This window comes from Colius striatus, chromosome 3 (genome assembly GCF_028858725.1).
Source record: "Colius striatus isolate bColStr4 chromosome 3, bColStr4.1.hap1, whole genome shotgun sequence".
Lineage (NCBI taxonomy): Eukaryota > Metazoa > Chordata > Aves > Coliiformes > Coliidae > Colius > Colius striatus.
Genome location: NC_084761.1, coordinates 43100804 through 43125700, shown reverse-complemented (window position 1 = coordinate 43125700; position 24897 = coordinate 43100804). Strand labels below are relative to the sequence as shown.

General features: G+C 37.7%; 1 protein-coding gene across 1 annotated transcript in view; it reads right to left on the bottom strand.

Annotated features, from left to right (window-relative positions):
- Positions 1 to 24897, bottom strand: part of COL25A1 (collagen type XXV alpha 1 chain) — a 314147-nt gene that overhangs the window by 45974 nt on the left and 243276 nt on the right. The window contains exons 15-20 of the mRNA XM_061993189.1: positions 17514 to 17567; positions 15936 to 15962; positions 13531 to 13575; positions 7612 to 7644; positions 7428 to 7463; positions 3569 to 3613 (exon numbers count right to left, since the gene is read on the bottom strand). Coding sequence (XP_061849173.1) covers positions 3569 to 3613; positions 7428 to 7463; positions 7612 to 7644; positions 13531 to 13575; positions 15936 to 15962; positions 17514 to 17567 — 240 coding nt within the window. The remainder of the gene's footprint in view (positions 1 to 3568; positions 3614 to 7427; positions 7464 to 7611; positions 7645 to 13530; positions 13576 to 15935; positions 15963 to 17513; positions 17568 to 24897) is intronic.

Genomic DNA, 24897 nt, shown 5'->3' with positions numbered 1-24897 from the left:
GATTAGTATTTATTAATCCTTTAACTAGTTTGGCTACATGTTCAGGCATATTGGATCGGATGCCTTGGAAATCTCCTTCATGCATGAGAAGAAAGATGAGATTTAGCTGGAAAGATGCTGCACTGCCTGGCATGGCATTTAGGTTTTGAAAGTCTGGTTTAGCATTTATAGAGTGCTATGTATGTGCACAGCTACCTAAAAGATTTCATAATACAGCCTGCCACTGTGGAGAGATTCATTCATAACAAAGCAAATTTGTAATTTAACAAACAGATTTAAAGAAAAAGAGATTTCAATTTGTTACACTATAGTCACAGGGTAAATATTTAAGACAAGAAGAGTAACATCCAAGGATTTTGTATGTGTAGAATATCCCTGTATCTTGATCCTCTATTCCTGACATTGTAGTACTAGAAGATACTAGAGATACTTATTTCAAAATTAGGCAACAGGGATAATTCCAAAGCTGTTTGGAACATAAAAGCTCTGTAAACATGATTCTCAGACAATTAGTTTGTCCATTTGAAATCACCTGTGTGATTTGAGTTACTGTGTGTCAAACAGATATGAACTTTTGCTATTTATTTATCTATTTTTTTCAGAAGATATGTTGACCTATTTCCTTGACTACTTGTCCAGCTGAACACAGGTTTAAGCTACATCCATCCATCTACAATAATTAATGCATTTCAGATGCACTTACCATCTAGGGCTAACCTTTCAAACCTGCTTGGAAAATGTGTTTTACCAATAACTCAGGGCCAAAAACCAAATACAACATCACAGGAAGACACAGATTTTAAGAGCATTCTGTAATTCAACTGAAGACTGAAGAAAGATCAAAAAGTGCAATGAGAATCCTAAAGGGTTTCAACTGCAAGGAACCTCAACAGAAGATTTTGTAGGAGACTTCTGAGTGTGTATATGCATGCCTGTGATATGTAACAGAAACTGAAGAGTACAATACTGCAGAAAACAATAGCATCAAAATAATACCAGCAATACAAGAATATTTACTTTTTCCTACTCGGAAAGAGATTAAATAGCCACTGCCTTGAATTGAACCTTACCGCTTTCTCCTACAAGTCTCTGCTAGTGCTTTGCTTGAGTTTCCAGATGTCCATCTCACAAAGTTTGGGAATAGCCTACAAAATCCCTGCTCACAGCTACTGTGCTGGCACACAAATGCACAAGAACTCTGGATAGTTCTCACATATTGTAACAAGTTCCTAGATGTTTTAATTGCACTGTGCAAGGTTAGTACTACATCTGTTATGCCACCACTGCATATCACTCTTAAGATAGAATAGCAAAGACATGTCTTGGGGAGTTTTATGAAATCCTGATGAGAACAGATCCCATAACAAGAAACAATCAGGGGACAAAAAATAAGAAAAACAAAATAAAAACCAGGCCACTGCTTCAAATAAGATTCCTTTAAGTTTTGTGCAGTACACTATGATAGCACCAACAGACTGCAAGCCCAGACTATTGCATTTCCTCAATTGTCAAGTTTTTCATCCAATCACTGTTATTTCAAAATAGTTTTCAATCAACATTAGTTCACTAGAAATTTGTTTCTCAATAAGATATCACTGAGGGTGTTCTTGGAAATTGATGAAATTATTTTACCAAGGTGATAAATCTTTGCTAAAATAGAGGATGAAAAAAAGATCTAAATTACTTATTTTTCTTTGCTGATGAATGCCTATACTTCAGCCATTCTCTGGTCTTATGCCACAGACATAGTCTCTATGACAGAAAAGTCTAGGCTTTTTTTCTACAGATTCTTTAATTAAAGAGACTCTACAAATACCTTAAATCAAACAGTACCCATCCTGCAAGTCTTGTGTGACCAGATCTGCTTTGCTTTCTCCTATGTACATTTTGCTAGCTGGCTTGTCATCATCTAGGGTGTGTCTAGCCACCTCAATGCAGAATTGCACTAAAGAGAATTTCTTCACTGAATCACCACTAGACTCCCTCTGATCTATATTTTCAGTAGAAACCAACATTCTCCTAAAGGCATAATAATTGACCAAATTATTCCATTTTATTCTACCTGTAACTGTGCTGTTTTTCCATTGTATCTGCTGAACTCTGAAATAAATTTTCACTGGGCAAAACTCCCACACTTAATCCACTTTTCACTTCACATCTTGCCTTTCAAGTAAATCTGAAAGCTGCCCTTCTGAGCTATTCTTACTACCATTGTTGGTGGTAAGCTTAACAGCAGTAACTCTCTCAGAGCAGAGACTTGGATTTAGACTTTTTTACTTTTTAGCAGGTCATATACGTGGACATGCATGGTCTGCATGAACATAGAATCCCTAAAGACCAGCTCATCTTTGGCATATGCCTTCAGGACGCTGGTACTGACCTCCAAGTGAGCTACTACGATTGCTGTCAAAGATCCTTATAAAATTGTAGTTTAAACACGCAAAGGACTCTGCTCCTGCATGATCTTCACTAGCATATTTTGGGTTCATTCTCACAGAAAATGAGAAACTTCCCTGGGAGTTATATTTTCAAGTATTATAACATACTAACTTTGACATGCATGTTCAGTTCTTCCCATAATTCACTAGTAACACAGAAGGGACCACGTTTCAATGCTGGGGCAATTCACAGGTCTCTTGAGAAAAACACTGCAAATGTTACATTCCATAAGATAAATCGTGAATCCTACTAAACTGGACAAGAGATTGGGCTCTGGCTTGTCCCCCTTGTTATTGGAGAAATCATATAAACTATCCCCTAAGGTATACACAGGCCTATGCTGGAATGCAAAGAAAAAAAAGTTCCAAAGAGATTTTGTTTTCTGAAAGAACAGTCTTTGCCACAGAAGAAAAGCAACCACTCTAATCTGCACTTACTTAGCAGATGTGAATTCACTGGCTGCACAGCATTATACAGTTACAGCTCAAACTCTGCAAGTGTCTGCAACTCCCAGTGCAACCACTTATGTTAGAACTAAATCAACCACATGTCTTTTCTGTCAGCTCACCTAAAGATCCCAGACAAACCGGAAGCCAAGGACTGAATTAGGTATTAGGTCAGTGACTGTAGCTAATACTGAGTAGAATCTTATTAAAACATTTTGACTTATCAGTGGGAATCACTGCTGTGTAATGGAGCACAGAGTATTCTTGTTGACAGTGCCAGTTCTCCACAGTCTCTGTATAATTCATCCAGTTCTCTGGCAGGAGGCTCGGTAAATTCCGTAGACTACTGCAAAGCACCCATCAAAGTGGAAACCAAGAAAAACTTTGATGACAAGCCTCTTCCATTAAAGAAAAAGAAAAACCTCTACTATGTTAGATTATTTTTTTAAAGCACTAGAATGCAATGTTGTACTTCACATTATAATGTAAGATATACTGTTTGCTTACTCATAGACAGCCAATTATCCATGTGAAACTTTTCTGCAACGGTCCCCAGTTCAATACCAGAAACTCAGAAGAAGATGCAGCACAAGTACAGTAAGTCTACTTTAGTGGACTTGCAGTGCCCCCCACCTCGCCTTTGTGGTATGCAACCAGTACAACAAAGACTACAGTTTATTTACCTTTATCCCAGGGAGTCCAGGAAGCCCAGGAAGACCTGGTTCACCCTATACAGGAAAATTACATAATATTACAGACATTATTGAGTTACAGTTACTAACCAGTGAAGACCCTTCTATATTGTGCAGCAAGATAAAAGACCACTGATGACTGCTAGTCAGTTCAAGGACTGATATTTTCAAAACAAGTGATTTAAATGTACAATTAATAAGAGTCAGTTTAAGAACTTAAATATATTCTGGGAACCTTATATGTGAAGATGACATCCAGGCTGAAAATCCATATCAGGAAAGTCAAAATGAATTCACATTAGCCTTCACCAAAAGAGAAGAAAACAAGTAACACCAGTTCATTTTTCATGCTGTTTTTTCAGTCTCATACTTATGACAAATGTTTAATTTTGTTCCATTTTCAACTCTGATGTAACTGTCTATGTAACTGTCTGGTTAACTACAAAGCAATCCAGAGAGCTTGGTTTAAATTGTGCAATTCATGCAGGACTGCCTAATTATAACTGGGCCATAATTTTTATAGCCTTATCTGTAGCATCATTTCAGTGCTTGCTGTTTATCTGTGAATATACTTGGTGTCATGAAGGATAGTGGGAATGCAATCTTCTATTGTTTTGCCCAGAAAGGCCTTGCTTATTTAAAATTGCAATGAAAAGATCAATAGTACTGCATTTGCAATGCTAACTTTGTAACAGGAACAAAAGCTGAACGTATTAATTTTGTAATGAGGTTGAAATTAGTCTAAGACAAGAATGACAACATTCATACAACGGTCATTTTGAGATATTAGCTAAATGGAATGGTGTTGTCTAAGGAAATGAAGATTAAAAGAAATTTTAAATAAAAGAACAATAACGTGAATAAAACATTATTTTAAAGGCTGTAGATTTTATTTTAATACAGAGATGGATTTTAACCAGCACCTTGGATCTGAATATCCCTGAACTTTCTGGAAGCTCAGGTCTGAACTCTGAAGCCAATTTATACCTTTATAATGAGTTGAACTATATTCCAGATTTTGTACACTCCTGAGCTTTATAGAAATCCAGATTTCAACTCTGTGGTTTGGGCTGATTCACATAGATTGTGCTGTTAATTATGCAGGTATATGCACACTCTTACAACACACATTCATACACTCACATGTACACATACATACATGCACAAACATAAATACATGTATGCATAATATCAGCCTACAGCAGATAAGACACTTCCTTGAGGCAGCAATATTGAAAAGACTTGAAGCACCAATAATGAAATTACATTCTGCCACAAACCAAAAAGCATAATAGAAGGTCTGCAAATTGCTTTACCAAATGGAGTGTTTTTTAAATGTTACAGAAGGATCTGATAACAGTTTCTTTGTCCATTTCAGTTATTTCAGAACATTAACTGTTCACATTGCCTAAAAGCACAGGAAAGATTTCAGTCTCAAAATATTAACTATAAAATCAAAAGAAAGAGTAGAGGCTAGGATACCATTTACAACAGAGACTATTAATTCTTGGTATGGTGCCTAACACTTTCTGAAGCAGAAAAACAGTTATCACTCTTGCAAATGAATCATGATTTAAAAGGCCTCCAGTCCACTCATTCCTGACAAAATGCTAGCTCCAAAACCCTACTCTTTTTTTTTTTTTTTTGGCACCTTTCTTGAGTATCCACAGTTAGACAACTGTGGAAGCCCTAAATTTCACTTCTAAGCACAGCAAATGTTTAGTCTTGGGACAGAACTAACTTCCATAGATCCACATACAACAAGCAGACAGGGTCCAGTAAAGTCAGTTTAGAATCACAGTAATCTAAAACAATTAAAATGGCCCTCAATGATACATTAAACAATGTGAAACATAATGAAATCACTAATGCTGCATTAGAATTAATGTTGTCAATAAACACATAGTGTTTTCTTTCTGGACCTTCCCTGATAGAAAAGATCTGAGTATGATGAGAAGAATGACTTTAAAGAAACCAAAGCGGTATACTAACTTCATCTCATAATGGCTGGCAGGGCAGGTTGTTCTATCATCTCTGCAATATATATGGCACAGAACAGCCTTGTCAGGCCATTGAAATACAATCCCATTTCATTTCATATAAATAATATTCAGATGAGTAGCTCAATATTTATCTGTCCTTAGAAGATGGATATGGAATAAGAAGTGGAAGAAGCAAAATATAAGGAGGGAAGGAAGACAGAGGAAAGGAATAGGAATGGTATACATTAAGGGGGAAAGTATTGAAATGATGTAGAGGGCAGAGATGTGTCTCCAGTTGAAAACAAGGTCCCCTCCAATCTCTGGTGGAGTGAATGAGTCCCTGTCAAGCAGGGAGCAGAACAGCAGACATGGAGTACCTGGCTGAGGAGACAAGGAAGTACTCTGAATGAGTGCTGCTCGTTCAGGCTGGGAATATGAATTTAGCATACTGGAAGCTTGTGAGGTGAAGTGCAAAGAACAAATTAAGACCCCTTTGCTGTGAACAAAAAGCTGATACTATAGGAAGTCCACACTGTGTACTTATCACTTATCTATGATACCTAAATTAGACCAAACTTGAGTTCCTGGAAACTGAGATCCAGGAGCCTGCTGCTAGTTTTGCTTCTGTGGCAGCCAGCTAATGACAGTATGAATCTCAACAGGCTCTTGAGTGCATTTTCTAGTTTATTACCCAAGCAAAGTATACACTGCAGAATCACATACTGAATGATTTTGTGGATTAGATAACTTTAAACTCCTTTGATTATCTTTCCTAATTAAAACTGCATTTTACTGAAGAACTGCATTTGCAATCACAGTAATATTTGTTTAGACAGTTATAACTGATTACAGTTATAACAAAAAGACTTAACTTCTTACTTCATTTAATAGTTATATGTGTTTTGGGATTTTGCTTAGTCACCAAAAGACTGAATATTAGAAAATAGTTCTACTGCCATTCACCATACAGAAGTTTAGTTTTTGTTTATCCGTTTGCAATACCTGTTAGCTCAACTGGCAGCTGGAGTCTGCTCCACTCTGGCAACAGTGCGTAATTTTCAATGTTACACTAGACAAGAATGATGCTGAAGACTCTCAAGGGAAACCAAATACTGCAAAGCAAAAATCTGCTACCCTCGTTGTCTCCTCTTTGCCTTTTCACCAGTTGTCCCAGGAGGACCTGCCTCCTACTCTCATGAATGGCAGTTGAAGGCTCAGCATTCACTGTGTTTCATGTACTATGGATCCAAAGATGAATTCCCCCAGCTTCAGAAGGCCTCTTGCAGCACCGTCATTACAGATCCTGCCTGATCTTCAAATGCAAAAGCAGCCTCAGTTACAGAGAATGCAGGGGAATTTTTTCCCCTGGAAAGAACAGAGAAGCATTACCTCCTACATCTTTCCAAACATACTGTGTGCTTCTGACAGTTTGATCCCCTTACATGTGTATGTGAAAGGGATTCTAGTCAATATTTATTTTCTTCCTAATCAGATGTAATAATATACAATAATCTGAAGGTTAATACTCAGTCAAACATGCAGGGTTGTGCTGACTTGAAAAAGTAGAGCCACTCTTTGTTAGTCTGTCTCATCAGCTGCAACTGGGTAAGCTTTCAATGCAAGAAGCATGCTGTGGCTAGAAAGGGAGGTGGGTTAGTCTAATAGTGCTTTTCATGTTCATTAGTATCATCATTCCTGTGCCTTTTTAAAATACAAAATGATCGTACATCAAATGTGTATAGGCCTTGGGCTGTTAAATTGTATTGCCTTGGGCTCATCCTAGTATGTTTAAATGCCACTGGTAACATCATTCATGACAAATTCAATAGAGAAGAAAAGGAAAACATCCAAACATCTCCAACTAATACCTTTTGTCCAGGCCGTCCAGATTCACCAGGTTCACCCTAAAAGAAGAGAGATGAAAGACACAAGATCTGACAAAATGAATTCTAAAAAGAGCTGAGGAAAATCATAACACCAACAGTACCCAAAATGTCTATGACACTACCCAGTAACACAGACCAACCAACCCTTGTCTCCCTGTATGCTTACCTTAATTCCTGCAGCAGAAGAACCAGGGTCACCCTGATACAAAATCCACAAGAAATAATCACATTTATTATACATACAGTTTTTCAGGAAACTGACATAACAAAATATGCAAGGTTATAGCAAGATTATATAGAAAAATAACTCTGTAGCAAGATTACCTGTTCTCTGGGCTGCTAACATAGGAATTTACCCGATGAATTAAATCAGTGTGATTCAGAAAAGGAATGGTGTTGTTTTCAAGAAGACACAGAGAGATTTAGCAAACTGCATAATAGTTAACCTCAAATTTCACATCTAATAATGCATATGTAATGACTACAGATTTTGTATAAATGTTCTTTATAAAATCAGAAGATGGAGCATACTCTGACATCTCTAAATTGCTGATAAATATTTTAAAAATACTGTCATTTACAGAGAATATGAGCAATCTTTTTCATAGCTATATTTCCCCAGCTCTTCAGCATATTTAAACTCAAAATTTAATGCAGTTAAGTGTTATACTTTACAGGATGAGAGAGCTATAGTAATTTATTCAGGAAAAGTCTCTATTCTGAGAAGGCATCTAACATTCAAAAAGATTTGCCTGTGTTTTGCTGGGTTGACTAGATTTGATATGCACTGATATGCACAAGGGTAGAGGATCAATGAGTGACTTGGCCAAGGAAGCTTTTAGCTCCCAGATTTGTATAATTGTCACAGAATCGTAAAAACTCTTGTATACTCACTTTTCCACATATTTTTGTAAATGATGCACCAAACAATAATAAAAAACTCCTAAATAAATTAAAAGTTTGCTAGTCAAACTACATGCTGTTGAAGATGACTATAGTGCTTGTATTTGGAGAACTATCTCATTATTCATTATTCAAAAGAAATTTGGATTTTTTAATTGAAAGTAACAGGTTGCTACACAGCAGCAACTTCAAGCTCCACAACATCCTACTACTAATTTACATAGGTACCATAGGAGTCAGTACTGTGATCCACTTTGAAGATGTATAAGCAGAGAACAAAAGCTTAATATTCTTCGTATTAAAATACCAATAGGGAATAACCATTCCTGATAGTTCAGTGAAGCTGCAGGAAGACTTCTCTGAATGTCATAGTTTTACAGTTGGTTTGGGTATGGGGTCTTTTTGGTGTCATAAAATTAAATGGTACCATATAACATGCCCAGTGCTGCTGGAAAACAAAGGAATAGATTTCCTCCACACAGTTACTGCAGATTGCTCTTGTGTGAAGGAAACACAAGAACTGCTATTATGAAGGGTTGACTCATTTCTGGAAATCTGAGCTGACTCATTTTGATAGGTATGTTTGAGTGATAATGCTGATATCCCCTACAAGTAGGTACAACTGCAAAGCCTCAAGGACTTTCTATGGCTGTAAAGTGGCAAAGCAACTAGCATGAAACATTCGTTAATTAAAATTTTAAAGGATAACAACGGATATGGGGAAGACAAGACTCAAAGTATTTATGATCTATCTTCATTGAAGAATGAAAATTAATATGTCATTAAAGAAAAAAATATGCTTCATCATGTTCTCAGTTCTCTGATGACTCATTTTGGCAATGAAGAAACTTCAGCAGGAGAACATGCACACAGAGGAGGTATACTCAGTAGTTTCTAGGGTCCAAGACTACAGCAGAAAAGCAGAAGCAAGAACTCAAGACTGCAATTGACACTGTCTTGAAGATCAGACAGTTCAACAAAGACAGTTTCTTTTTTAAGTCACAAGTCATGAAAAGAAATCTACATTAATTGCACAAACATGAACCCACTCCTAAACCAAGTCTGGAACTTTTGTCATCTGATAGATCTCTCTCACTATAGTAATTAAAATTACCTATTTATCTCACAGAAACATTATTTAAGCTTTTTAGGAAAAGTTCTTAAGTTCTATGAACTATTAAGTAAATCTCTTAAGCATAAGTGTAGCATTAGGATCTAGTGCAACGGTCTCTGCATTTACTTACACAAAATTAATGGCTTATTTACTGAGCAGGAAGGGTTTGTGCAAGTATGTGGTTAAACACTGGAGAACTGAATGGATACTAGCCTTCTCTCATCTATGAATATGTCCAGCAGCTCTCTTAAAAACAGTTTTTAAAAACTGAGTCTTAGTAAGTCTAGTAATTCCAGAAGTGTTCAGCTGGCAAAAACTTTCACTACTCATCTGGTAGTGAAGTTCCATAATGTAACACATGTCCCAGACTGTTTAGAGCTACCCAACTGCAAGGCACAGGTTTTGTAGCAGGGGAAAACTATAACAGAAAGTATGTATTAGTACAGTGCATCAATAAGGCTGGCTGTGAAAATTGCTGGAACTTGACTGCATCTGCTTCTTTAAGAAAACTGACGTAGCTTTTATGTTAATCTCATGCTCAATAGAAAACACTCAATGGAAAACAGAAGGAACACCACTTGAAAATCTGCATTGTAGCGGGGTTTATAGTCAAGGTAAGTTTTACTGCATCCTCAAGATGATCATGACACCAGTAGAGAAGTGCAGACACAATAAAGAAACAATACAAATTAAAAAAAAAATATAGGAAAACCCACAAAGGCTATTTTCTGAACATGGTACTTAAATGTGGCTGTAATATTCATTCTGATTTCCTCTAACATTTATATGATTAGTGATTGCTGGAAAAACTCATGCTGGAATTATATATAATGATCATACAGCAAAAACTTCCCTCTGTGCTGAAGAACAGGAAAGAATATAATCCTTGTGAAGTAGTACAATTGCAATGTAATGCTCACTCCTAAATTATCTGTCAAAAACACCATTGAAAACTTCCTGCAAAGTGCTGTTTGCAGAGCTATCTATTGGAAACTTTAAGCTGCAGCTGTTCTGTAAGATCTGGATTTTTTTTTCTCTGAGTGGCAGACTGTCCTGCAGGCAGGGAAAAAGGAGGAAAAACAATGAAAATCAACTGAGTCAGAGCTCTGCTGACTCTGTTGTAAAACTCATGCAGTAGATCCTAGCATCTTATGGTTAAAACACTCTACATAAACAGCATATATTCTAACATCACTGTCCCACCACTAAAAAGTACATAAAACCTGGAAGAGAGGTGAGATTTCTGTATTATGAAGTTCAACAAGTTTACTGAAAACTCTTCAGGTACAGAAATATAAGAAGTCTCCCAATGTTCTACACTTTCAAGAAGCTGATCCCACCTAGGCTACCAGACTGTTGAAAGCTCATATAGAAATACTTTAAACATTATACTTGAGGAGAAAAGATTTCCAAATGAAAGAAGGGAATTTTTTCTTAAACAAGATTCTAAGCAGGGAGATGTGTTCACTGCAGACCACAGTGCAGTATGGGCATTCAAGGGGATGCAAGCTCACAGTTGATTAAGTAGAAAATCAACAAGTGAAGCTGAACTAGGCTTCCCAGAGAGATTATAAGCTTCCCATTTACTTTTTTGAAGGACTATGTATCTGAACGTCAATCCTGTACTTGCTAAGAGATTATATTCCGGAATCACATAAAAGTGGATCAATATGGTGTTACCAGCTGTCATGGTTTGACATGACAGCCTTTTCTGGTAAGGGGGAAGGGGCTGTAAAGATGGCTCCTGTAGGAGCTCAGAGCCAGACCCACTTCTGGGGCTGAGCCAATTAAACGCCTCCACAATCACTTTTTTGAGAAGAAGCCGGAAGGGGAGGTTTTTTCCTCCATTTTCTTTTCTTCTTCTCCCCCTTCTTCTTTCTTCTGGCTGGTGATGGTGCAAGGAGTAGGAACGGTGAGAGAAACAACCATGTGGACTCCAAGGTCAGTGATGAAAGAGAGGAGGAGGTGTGCTGGAGCAGAGACTCCCCTGCATTCTATGGAGAGAACTGGTGAAGCTGAGATTTATTTCCATTTCTTTAAAGACCCTGCATCAGCAGTAGAGACTCATTTTGATAATGAGCCCATATCAGGGGCAGTGATTTTCTTCTTTAAAACTATGGCTGGAGCAGGCCCTATCCCGAGGAAGGGACCCAATATCCACAGCTGCAACTGTGGGGAGGAACCCACGACAAAGCAGCTCATTAAACTTATGCCCAGAAGAGGCCTTGTCCCGAGAGAGGGACCCTGCAACTGCAGAAACTGCAACCGCGGTGAAGAATCCACGCCAGAGATATTCACCAAGGACTGTGTCCCGTGTGAGGGACCCTGTACCGGCAGAAGCCGCAGTTGCTGGGAACAACCCACACCAGAGAAGTTTGTTAAGGACTGTGTTCCAGGGGAGGAACCCCGTGTTGGAGCAGGGGAAGAATGCCAGGAGTCGTCCTCATCTGAGAAGACAGAAGCGGCAGAGCTCATCTGTGAGAGACTGACCACATCCCCCATTCCCTGCCCCGCTGAGCCATTGATGGGGGAGGAGGTAGAGATATCTGGAGCAGTGAGCTGGGCCCAGGAAGAAAGGAGGGATGGGGGAGGGAGATCTTAAAGTTCTGGCTGTAATTTTCTCATCATCCTACTCCCTTTTTTTTGCTTTTATTCTGTTCTGTTTCTTGTAGAATAAGCTTTCCTACTTTCCTCTCTAGTTGAGTACTAGAGTCTGTTTTGCCCAGAACCATAATTGGCAGTGAGCCCTCCCTGCTCTTGTCTCAACCCACAATAATCTTGCTTATCTTTTTACTCCCATTTTGCTGGGTCCTCTGCCATCTTAACGAGAGTGGGGGTGAATGGGGGCACCGAGCGAGAGACTGTTGTGGTGCTGCTGTGCTAGCTGGGCCAAACCACGACACCAGCATATCTTGTGCAAATAACTAAATAAGGTTAAGACTTTAATCTTGGTTAACAAGCATAACGGCAGATAAAGTACTTTTTAAATGAACTCTGGGAATCAAATAACTTTATTATAAAATCTCAAGTCTGTTTTTAAATGCTGATTTTAGAATATGTCCCATAAAATCCTTGTGTTCTTGAAAGCATAGCTTTATTGTATCCAAATGATTTGGACTCAAAAGATTTGCATGCATTCCTTACCATCTTGATAAATCCATTATAAATTTCTCCTAAACTAAACAGATGTGAGCTGGTTACACACTTGTATACAGGTATAAGATGCTAGTTTTATGCTTCTGTTAGGTGTAGTCACTAAGATGAATGTTTACAGAAGCATATGATTTCCAAAGTGATGGTCATATGAGATTATGATGACTGACCTTTCTTCCTATGCAACACAGACTTTGCTTTGACTGCTATAAACTATGGCTTCAGTAAGTAAAGCAAGTTTTAAAACTCAATTATTTTTTTTTGCAGTGATACAACATGAGACACAAATTCAGTAAATTAAAACTAAGTAAATTAAAATTTTTACATTATCTGCTCTTTAGTGACTTCTACAACATGTTGATATGTTGTGACAATGAACTAAGAAGGTATTAAGTAAGGTTATTGCTGATGTCAGCTGGCAAAGAGATTTAAAACATAGTTATCATCTTCAACTCTCAGTTTTCCAGATGGCAATTTGAAGGGAAGCCACCTATCAGCATACCATATTTTTCATCCTTTATTGGTTTGCCTCCTCACTTTGAGGGGAATACAGAAGGGGAAACATAAAAACATATATCAGAAATGGCTATAACTCAGCAGGTCTAGTTACAACAATCTGGCAGGCTGTGACCAAAGTTTGTGTATGACGCAAATTTCAGCAGAGGAGTGCTAATTAGAGACACACTGATGTAGCCTGTATTAAAGCTGCTGCTGTATCAAGTCAGGAATTTTATGCGTAATTGGACAGAACAGTGACAATTTTTTTCTGTTTATAAAAATGAACTCAGTGAAATTACTTTGTGCCTTTACAGAAAAAAAACCCCAAACCAGTTTAAAATGTGTTAGCAAATTATTTTTTCATTATCTGATTAAACATGACTAATGCACCCATTTTCTCTCTAGGAAGTAGTGTACCTTTTCTCCCGTGTCACCCTTGAGTCCATTTTCTCCAGTATCACCCTATGATTAAAACATATATTTTAATGATTTTATGCAAGCACACAGCATACAGAGAAGAGTCAATGTTCCAACATAATTATCAGGCTAATTTTGTTAATCAGACATTCAATCTCTCTATGACATGGTCAGGAAGCACAGTTTGTGTAGCTGCCGTGTCTCATACAATCTTCTCTATAACAGTAACCTCTTTAAAAACTCAACAAACTATCAGATAACTACCTGTCGGTATTGTCTGCAGACTTCCACAGTTCTCTGTGACTTAGCAATGAAGGAATTACTGCATGATGAATCAGCATTTTGAATTTTCAGTACATATACTTTTTCTCCAACACAGTGACATTCACCTAAACACATCTAGAGCAAACTCAGGTGGCAGTTATACAATTTAAATACTTTTTATTAGGATTCTCAAGTATTTGTGGCATATAATGTCCAACTCTAAAGTCCTTCATGATACACAAACTAGAAAACCTTCACTGAATGTCACTCATCCAAGAAGCCACCAAGACATTGTTATCAACATAAATTCTATGCACTATTTATTGTTAGAAGAGTGATACTCATTCACACTTTCACATCTAGGCAGACCTTTCCTAATTTAAAAACAACTTTGTAAAGAAACATTTCAAAATATTTATCTATAAAAATTCCAATTTCCATTCATAGTCGTGCAGTCATTAAGTTCAGACTACACCAAAAAATCTTAATTATATATGATATTATAGGCCAAGAATTTCAGTGGGACTGCAGGTTCAGGTAAAGTGCAAGAAATATATAAAATTACAAGAATATTGATAAATGTTGAATCTAAATAAGTTAAAAAACATTCTAGTAGGTCTTGGTCAGATAACCATTAGCAGTATTCAAATAACAATATTTGTTCAGCATCTATCATACTGATATGAAATGCAGAACTTAATGCAAAATTCTATTCAGAGGACTTCAGAGACCACATTGCATATCACAGCAACTGAAACAACGGGAGCTAGTTAATAATCTAGTAGCATCTTAATTAAGGTCTTGATGAAACATGGAAACATGGAATGAGTAACTGCTAGGAATAGCATTCCAAGTCCATTTGATGTGGTAGAGCACATTGAGAGTATTTATAATTACATTTTTTAGGAAAAGACAAAGGATGACTATAGAAAAACGTCATTACTTTAAGTATCAGAAATTCAGTATATGTTAAAATTTGTAGTTATTACTTTTGTGTGTGAAAACAAATAAAAGATTACTGAGTTATTCAAGAGCAAAATTTTAATCAAAGTAATGATTTCATGAAAAGAGATTCCAAGTTACATAGTTCTATATGTGGGGTATAAAATTTCAGGAGTCCCCTGGATTATTTTTACTGTGTGCTTTTCAAAATGTGGAATGAATTGCCTATTCAAAGCACACCTCCAGTTGCTATCACGTGGATTTATACAGGTTTGGAAGAAAAATTCAATTGTAGCTGCAAAGATATGAGTAAACATTTCTCAAGAGTAAATTGCATCTCAATACAAGCAACTGACTTTTAAAAACATGACTCAGTGTGCTAGCAGAAGATGAAGCTGTGTACAGATTCCTACTCAAAATAAGGCTTACATCATTTCTCAAACTGCCTTTGCAGAGATGTAGAAGCTTGACTGTCACTCAGTGTGTACTCTCACAGGAGTGCTCCTACGAGCCACTGTTCCTGGAAGAGCAGAATTACACTCAACATTTTGCCATGTGGAGCTTGTTATGCCCCCTTGTCTTAGTGTGACTCTGGAAGTCAGAGAAGTAACTCATTGCTATCTCACTGCCAGACAGAACATCGTTAGTGTACCATTTATGTTACTGGTACCTCTTCAGACAGCTTATAGACTAAGATCACTGGGGCAGATTCCAGTGCTCTTACTTAAACTGATCCAAGCAAGAATGGGGCACTATACTTTTAGTACACAGAGAACTGGTTTACCTGTGTATTATTAGGAGTCTATGTAGTTATCACTTCGTCACCTAATCATTTTGCTCCACACAAGTAACAGATGATCAAAACCAGGTTATGAGAATTGTGTGGACCTCTCATTTATTCAGACAAGCTCATCTTTTTCTAAGATTAATCATAGTTAGAATTATTGGCACAATCGTGCAACTGTGAAGCCTTTAACACATGACCACTGTTCTCTTTGACTAATCCCACTGCAGTAATCCCAGACCAGTAACTTCCATTAGTAGGTATTATTTGATACTCGTAAAGGCTGCACAATGCTGATTAAGTTCTAGGTAGCAGCTGTAATTATGTTATTTTAAACTCAGAATCAGCACACTGGCAACTCTTCAAGCAGTTCTTCAAAATAGAATAGCCACAAAGGAAGTGAAACATGTCTCACCTTTTCTCCTCTTTCTCCAGGGTCACCCTAATGAAAATAATTGGAGCAAAGAAGTTGTAGATTACTAACACAAGCAAAAATCAAACTGTCAGTATTACTGTAATTAGCATGTCTATTACTAACAGCTATGTCATTACTGATGACATTGTCTTTGATGACAAAACCCACAGCAAAATCTTCAGTAAAAAGTAAAATATTTAAATTTTATGGAACTCAACAGACAATCTAACATAATTTTGAAAGTTCAATGATTTGCATGTAAATACATTTTTTCCCTCATTTTGTCCTAGATTAAACCCTGATAAGCAGGCATACATCCTTATGAAGTGGCCTACCAGGACCTATGTGACTCCTACATTTGGTTCTCCTTATTTTGGGCATGAACAAAGAAAAAATCCAAAGGCTAAATGTGAGGGAAGTCTTGTGATTCTGTTAATGGCTTAGAAGGCTCTTTGGAAGAGACAAAATGCCTTAAGTGTCTTGAACTAATTCATAATTGATCCAGAATAGAGAGCTTTTGGTGCCCCTAACATTCTCTGTAACAAAAAGATGGCTTATAGCCATTATTTTTCAAAATTGTAAATTGCTTGAGAAATTGGCTCAATAGCAAGAGCACTTTTGCACATCAGCATGACCCTGACAACTCATTTCTACATTTCTGGCTCGGAACTGCACTCTGGCTCATCTTTGCCCCTTCTGATGGCTGCTGGTCGCTAGGCAACTCAAAGAATGCAGCTGTGAATACAAATTAAGCATCAACTGCCATAATTTGGCTTCTTCAGTATACAAAGTAAGAAAAGGTCATGCTCCCAAATGGTTTGTTTTCATTCCTGATGGACAAGCACCCAGTCAGTAAATGTAAAGAGCCTGCCCAGCCTGTCTGTCAGCAGCAGCATGATGCACAGAATCAGCTGAGGTGCACATGTACACCAAAGATGCAGGCTTGCAGCTGATGGGATTAGAATTCAGCATTACTCATTCCAAGAGGCCCACAGATCACATCATCTTGGACATGTTGAACTTTATTGTAACTGAAGTTATCATAAGTTTTATGTTCTATTTCATTTGCTCAACATTGAAATAGCAGAACAAATTATTTAACAATAAAATAAGTGCAAAGAGACACTGTGATTTAAAAATACAGGAAGAAACATGCTCCTAAAGAGGTTTGTTGCTAACTTCCATAATAGCACATCAGCCCTCAAGACTTAACTCTGACATTCCTCAAAGAATTGACCACAGTAGTTCTTGAAAAGAGGTCTGAAATATATTGTAAGGAGTGTAAACAAAGCCTTTCTAAAAGGGTCCCCAAATTCCCAAACACTTGCAGGCATACTGCATTCACTTGGCAGTGGCTGCATATGCGTCAGTGCCACTGACAGGAATTATACATGCGTAGCAGAAGAATATGCTTCTTTATGGTGAAATGTGTAAATCCTCTTACAGCACTGAGCACTGGAGGAAGCAGATCATTAAAAGCCTGTGAGAATATAAACCCAGGCTGGAAAGCATGATTGTCATCTATACATGCACTCACGTACTGTGTGCTTCTAGTTTTAATCCATTTTCAATACCAACCTTAAGCCCTGCTGCTCCCTTCTCTCCTGCTATGCCAGGCAAACCAGGTTCACCCTAAAGGCAAAGAAAAAAAAAAGTGGGATTAAGAAACACATGATGAAGTATATTAAAGACATTTCCCCTACTATCTTCTAATGGGTAAGTAGTGATAAACAAAATTCAAAAAGACTCTGTGAACATGTACTCCAGTCCACAGAATCACAGCATCTCAAGGGCTGCAAGGGACCTCAAAAGACCATCCAGTCCAGCCCCCCTGCCAGAGTAGAACCACCTAGAGTAAGTCACACAGGAACTTGTCCAGGTGGGTTTTGAATGTCCCCAGAGAAGGAGACTCAACAACCCATCTGGGCAGCCTGTTCCAGTGCTCTGTCATCCTCACAGTGAAGAAATTCTTCCTTGTATTTCTTTGGAACCTTTTATGTTCCAACTTATATCCATTGCCCCTTGTCCTGTCATTGGACATCATTAAGAACAGCCTGGCTCCATCCTCCTGACACCTGCCCTTTACATATTTGTAAACATTAATGAGGCCAGCCCTCCTCTTCTCCAAGCTAAAGAGCCCCAGCTCCCTCAGCCTTTCATCACAAGGGAGATGCTCCACAACCTTCATCATCTTTATGCCCTGCACTGAACTATCTCCAGCAGCTCCCAGTCCTTCCTGAACTGAAGGGTCCAGAACTGGACACAATACTCCAGATGTGGTTTCATGGGGGCAGAGTGGAGGGAAAGGAGAATCTCTCTTCACCTACTGCCCACAGCCCTTCTAATATACCCCAGGATGCCAGTGGCCTTCTTGGCCACGAGGACACATTGCTGGCTCATGCTCATCCTGCTGTTCACCAGGACTTCCAGGCCCCTTTCCTCTACATTACTCTTGAAGAGTTCATTACACAACCTGTACTGGTTCATGTGGTTATTCTTTCCCAAATACAACACTCTACCCTTGCCTTTGTTGAATTTCATTAGATTTCTCCCTGCTCAACCCTCCAGCCTATCTAGGTCTTATTGGGTGGCAGCACAGCCTTCTGGTGTGTCAGCCACTCCCCCCAGTTTAGTACCATCAGCAAACTTGCTGACAGTGCCCTCTGACAGCTGAGCCCTAAAATGCCTTATTTCATCAGTTAGGGTGGATTAACTCTAATTAACTCCAATATTGCTAAGAAATGATTCTATTGGAGGTTGATGGAAACACACAAACGTCAAACTAAGAGAAAACAGAACTGTGACTTCTAATTCTGAAAAGTTACCCAATTAACCTTAAGAGTCTTCCCAGCAAGACTGTCAATGATTTCCTCTTCCCTACAACCAAGAAATACTGCAAGGAAAGCTTATCTTAAATTATTTTGACATTTGTGCTTCTGGTCTCATATGGAAGGCAGATAATGAAGGAAAAGCAGAAGGGCCCATTCCAGAAATGTAAGGGTTTGGAAGAACAGACAGCTGCTTAATTTTTTAAATATACCATACTCGTCCCTTTTCATACTCTTATACCACTATCTGAAAAGTAGATTTAAATGATTTTAAAATTTTGAGCATTACATTAATGTTCCAAATTTGGGGTATGTTTAATGGATAGTATATACTTCCACAATTCAAGAAGTCACAAATAATTTTCATAAGGATATTAACAAATTATTATTATTTACAAACTTCCCCCACCCAAACAAATTTGAAGACAAAAAATGAAACAAACCAACAAGAAAAAATCCAAAACAAATCCTTAAAGATGTTTACTAGTGCTTACGTCCCAGATTTACAGAAAAAAATGATGAGGCAATGGTTAGACTTTATTGTAAAACAAGTAGACATGACAGTTTATTATCTAAAACCATCTGCAGAAGTTTTTCTGTTTCCCAGGAAATACCTACCTTCTTTGGTAACCCTAATGTACACAACTGCATTGCACTTCTGGGCTGGCAAAGCACACAAAAATAGCATCCAAAAAAAGATCTGAAAAAGCTCACAACTAAGTTTCTCTAGAAGGCCTTCACTATGTAAGTGTACAAAAATATGTAGAAGTTTAATACAATAGCTAACATAGTAATCAAATTGGAAACAGTAATTCATATCAGAAACTCAGTGAATAATTTTCATACAGTATTCAGACTTGGTAGACATGATGAACCAGCCCTCTCCTCAAGAGGTATGTAAGAGTTAAAATAAAGGCTTCTTTCAAGTGCATTAACATGTATCTTCCAGCCTTCCATTAAGAAGCCTTCCATTATTTCCACAGTCATATTCTAGTCATGGATAAATAAAATCTGATTCCTCATGAAAACAAGTTTCAACCTATCGATAAATTAGGAACCAGGATTATCAGTTACGTTCTTGATTTCATTAAGAGTTGGACTACTTCAAGTTATAAACCAAAACCACAGAGTTTCTAGTGAAACTCTAGTGAGGTTTTTTTGGCTTTTCCAAGATAGAGAAAAAATGTTAGGTATTGTTCAACTTACAGGGAATTAAACAGCCATTTGAGTCAGTCCTTTCTCAGGGCCCCATTGTACTACATAAGCTCTGGGGCTGATATAGTAGCACAGGTATTTTGATATACGAGAGGTCAGGATTTGAAGCTGTTGGCATTTAGGCCTAAGGATTGACCTAGAAGGCATCTGAAGAAAATAGCCAGTTGACAAAATGAAGCAAGAGACCAATGAATATGCACTTGTTTTTCCTCATCCCCACATCCCAAACAAGTTGTTTCTGTGCCCTTCATTTTAAAACAGCTGCTAATGACTGATACTTTCAGAGGCTTAAATCTCTGATCAAAGTTGAAGCCCCAAGCTTGTACTTTCCTACCAGCATTACATATCAGTACCACAAACTGCAAAAATGAGACATAATTAACTTTTTTTTTTTTTTAAAAAAAAAAAAAGAAAAAGAAAACTCCAGGCTTCCACCTAGTGATGGTAAATCCTTGTTCATACCAGCAGTCTCATTTCTGGCCCATACATAACTGTCCTATGGCCAACACTATACTTCTGGCACTGAAAGTATTAGTCAGATGTATTAGCAGAGCGGAAATTAGCTCTACTCTATATCCTACCACTGGAGAACATGACCAGTGCAGGACAAAATAAGCTTTGTGCCAGGGACCCTCCCTTTTTCACAGTGCATGTCTTTTAGGTATGGCAGTCTGGCTTTATGTGTCAACATTTTAACAAGTCTGTTTCAGCCTAACTACCCAAACAAAAAACCAACTTCCCCTCACCAAATCAAAAAAGAAAAGAGCAAAGTCTTGACAGATCTCACATCAGTAAGGAAATCCCAAAAATAGTTGTAAGCAGCTAACAGCAGCTAATGCTTTTAAGGCGAGTAAATTGATAGCTCTTCCCTTGCTATACACTAATACAGAGTGCTGTTTTAGAATATTGATCCACATTGATCCCAAAAGATGTTTTTGATTCTTGGCATGAAAATAAATCAAAACACTTCTGTTGGGAAGTACAGTCACTTAGTTTCCTTCAATTTAGTTTTTCATATTTATTTATTAAAGCATATACTAAAACAAGAGTTCAAAATGTTGAATGAGTATGCTTTAGCCATGCAGGTTAGGAATTTGGAGATGAAAAGAAAGTATAGCTGCCTGTCAGAAGGTTGAAGATAGTTACACCGCTTTTTAAGGAGTGATACATGCAACAGAAAACTAGACCATCAACCATGTCATCTGATGCAACATTTTCAATCAGACTGCTTTTCATCTTGATAAGATGAAAGAAGCTATAAAACTATATCCTTAATCTCATATATTATTTTACATTCACCAGACTATGGATAATATCTTTCTGAATTCATATTGCAGTCTAATAGCACTGAAAGCAAAGCTGTTCAGTTGCAGAAAAAGTTTTCTATGTATCATCTAGCTTTCAAATTGAGATAGATTTTTTTTTTTCTTTTTTCTTTCACAGAATCACAGAATGGTTGAGGTTGGAAGGCAACTCTGGAGATCATCTGGTACAACTCTCTCTGTTCAAGCAGGATCACCTAGAGCTGCATGCCCAGGACCATGTCCAGTCACATTTCAAGTAGCTCCAAGGATGCGGACTGTGATTCTGTGATTCTACAGTCTCCCTGGGCAACCTGTGACAGTGCCTGTGGTTCTATCATTGAAAAGCACTTGGCCCATTCTCTTTTCACTTTCCTTTCAGGTGTTTGACCGTGTTGTTGAGATGTATCCCAACCTTCTCTTCTCTAGGCTGAACAGTCACAGCTCTCTCACCCTTTCCTCATAGGAAAGATGTTCCAGTCCCTTACTCATCTTCAAAGCCCTATGTTGGACTCTCTCCAGTATGTCCATCACAATCAGACATGGTATTACAAGAGTGGCCTCACCAGTGTTTTTCCCATTTAAAGACTAACTTTGTGTGTAGTATATTTAATTTTAGCTCATAGCTTGCCTTTCTGCAGTCATGAATTCTTGAAAAATCATTGCTCGGAAACAGAGAGACTGGAATCACTAAAATGTAACATGTTCTAAAACCTTCTAGTGCCTATGTAAAACACAACCCATGATCCCAATTAAAATCATAATGAAGACCACATTGCATAAGCAAAAGATGTAAGAGAACTGTGTGAAGTCACCCTCAGAGCACCCTCTTTGAACCTTTCTCTGAAAGGGATGGACTGTGGGGAAGATGGTCCACGGGGAGGTGTGAAATGTCTCAAGCTCATTTCAAAGGAATTGTCACTAATCCATTCTGCCCTTCTCCTGCATTATTTTTCTTAGCTAGAGCATACCGCAGAACCCGTGATACACAATGAACATTACCTGGGACAACATGACAGATGATAACAAAAGTAATTATCCCCACTGGCATTGAGATGGGCTCTGATTTCCACATATTGCCTTAGCAACATGGGACTTAACTGACATCATGATTGGCAGAGAAATAGTTTAGTGGGATGCTGTGGTACCAGTACCATCTTAACTGAATATACTGTCTAACAGGGTTTAGCAGTACTTATAAAAGCTGTACCAAAACTACAGAATGCACAAACTGGTAAACCTGCAAATATAGCATCAGAAATACACTTTAGGTAGCCTTTAACTTCAGTTTAACAGGAAGTTGTTTTCTCTTTTGAGTAACTGGACCAATTCCAAAAGAAGGATTCTGTTTTCATGACACAACCCACTAAAAAAAATAAGCTAAAAAATATTAGAAAATGCTAGAAAAGCTGCCTTTCCCCAAATTTCATGTAAAAAAATTAATTTCTAACTGTAAAAAAAAATTTAAAAATCTAAAAAATTCAAATTGTAATTTTTTTAAAGTGTACATTTCATGTAATGCTGTAAGTCTCTAGCTTATTGTCTACTGCAGAAAAGGACACTGCCACTAGAAGCTTTGTAAGTTATTCAGCACCAACATTCAAATGTATTTAGATCCAGTGTGCTGAATTCATAAATGATCTCTGAATAGTGGACATAAAACTGTCCAGCGAATGTGCTATTGTTCTTTCACTTACACAAAATCAAATGGCTTAACTCGGCAGGAGTGTAACTGATCTGATGTAATTTATCTGATGACCACTTACACAGAAGAATGCTGCATACACAGTGGGATTTTTTTTTTCTGTTGTTTAGACACTTTGGAGAAATTGCAAGATCCCATCAGTGGAAGACCGATAGTGTCTTTTCAAACAGATATGTTGCAATGTTGTGTTTGCTGTCAATAACATGAAAGTCATGCTACAGGAGCTAACCTGTGGGTGGGGAGCTGCCATTAACACCAGTTAAGTTCCACATGCTAACCCCAAATGTCCTCATTAGGACAGGCACTTCAGTAGTCTATCAAACTAAGTTACTTTCATTACTGCAATGAACTAGAAAGATGACTGTTGTGTCAGTAAACTGTAATGTCCAGGCAGGAATGAATGAGCAATGCAGAATATCATTAGCTAATCAAAATCTTCTGAAAATTTACACTACTGGCTTCAACAAAATGCTCCGACAGTTCAAAATGTTTGGATTTTCCTCCATTTAGTATTAACTACCAGGGCAAACAAAATGCTAACATGCCAAGAATACATCCAACCCAGCAATTTAGTTCAGGAGTTTCAGTTAATTCAAATAATAACATGAAGGATGTCCCTTTGGACAGCACACCAGAACATCTTGGTTCAAGTCCTGGCACTCCCAAGCCTCTATTAACTGTGTAACTGTATTAACACTGATGGACCATCTCTGTCTTTCCTGTATTTGGGCAAAGGACATCCGTCAGCACCCTGTACCAATTTCCTCAGATACCCTTGTGGTAGGGGCAGTCTTAATGCTTCAACTGAAGTGATTCTGAATTGAATGAGCACTCAAACGTGTAGAACACTGCTTGGGCTCTGCTGCTAGTATTAAAAAAATCTATCAATATAAATACATAAAACCTACCTCAGAAAATGTATCACCCACTAGAGTCCACATCAAAACAGTCAAGGCAATTGAAAGCATGCTTCTCCTTACTGGAGTACTTTGTTCCCTGAAGGCATATACCTTCACATCCAGAATTAATCAGCTAAAAATAACGTGACTGGAGGCTCCAGCTTTTCTTGTTTGTAAGAGAAAAACAGTCTGGAGGCTGCTGTTATGAAATAGGCTCGCTTTTGGTGAAATGCATGACTCTGTCTACACCAGCTGGTTGATATCCACCTCGCCCTGAGAAGAAAGCCTGTCAGTATTGCTATATTTTTCAGTCACTAGAATGTAATCAATTTTAAGGATAAGGAAATACAAGAGGCCCCCAAACCTAATCCAGTCTAATTTTACTCTAAAATACATAAACGAGGACAGAAAGGAAAAAAGTGGTTTCTCAGACATGTTACTATAATTTCCATTTCAAATCAGGGTTGAATTACCTCCTTTCAACTTGCTTTTCACCCCCCTAAAAAGTAACCTAAAATTGTTTGCTTAAGGACTGGAAATCTCTGCTGGCCCACTCACCAACTGAAATTAAGTGGAAAGACTCTTCAACAAGACTCAGTTGGCCTGCAAAGCTGTCTGAGAATTTGTGAACTACATTTAATGATGTTTCCTTCCTTTATAAGTTTTTATTTGAAAAAAATGTTAGTATCCTTCCTTATTTCTCTACAGAATGTGATAATACTACTTTCAAAATGTGTACTATACATAATACAGTACACATTGATAGGGAAATACATGTAAATTAGAGTAATAAGAATCATGAAGAAAGTAACAAGAAGTGTGCACACCCAGACTCTGTCTATTGATAGGAAGAGAAATTCTTCTGAGGTTTTTCAAATTGTGGTCAAAGTACTGAAAAAACTTGAAATGAAGGGATGTATCCTGACCATTCTGTTCTCAATACATCCTTAAAAGCCCAGAAAAATACCAAGTACTATGTAAGCGTGAGGGGTTTCAGAAAAACTCCTATTTAAA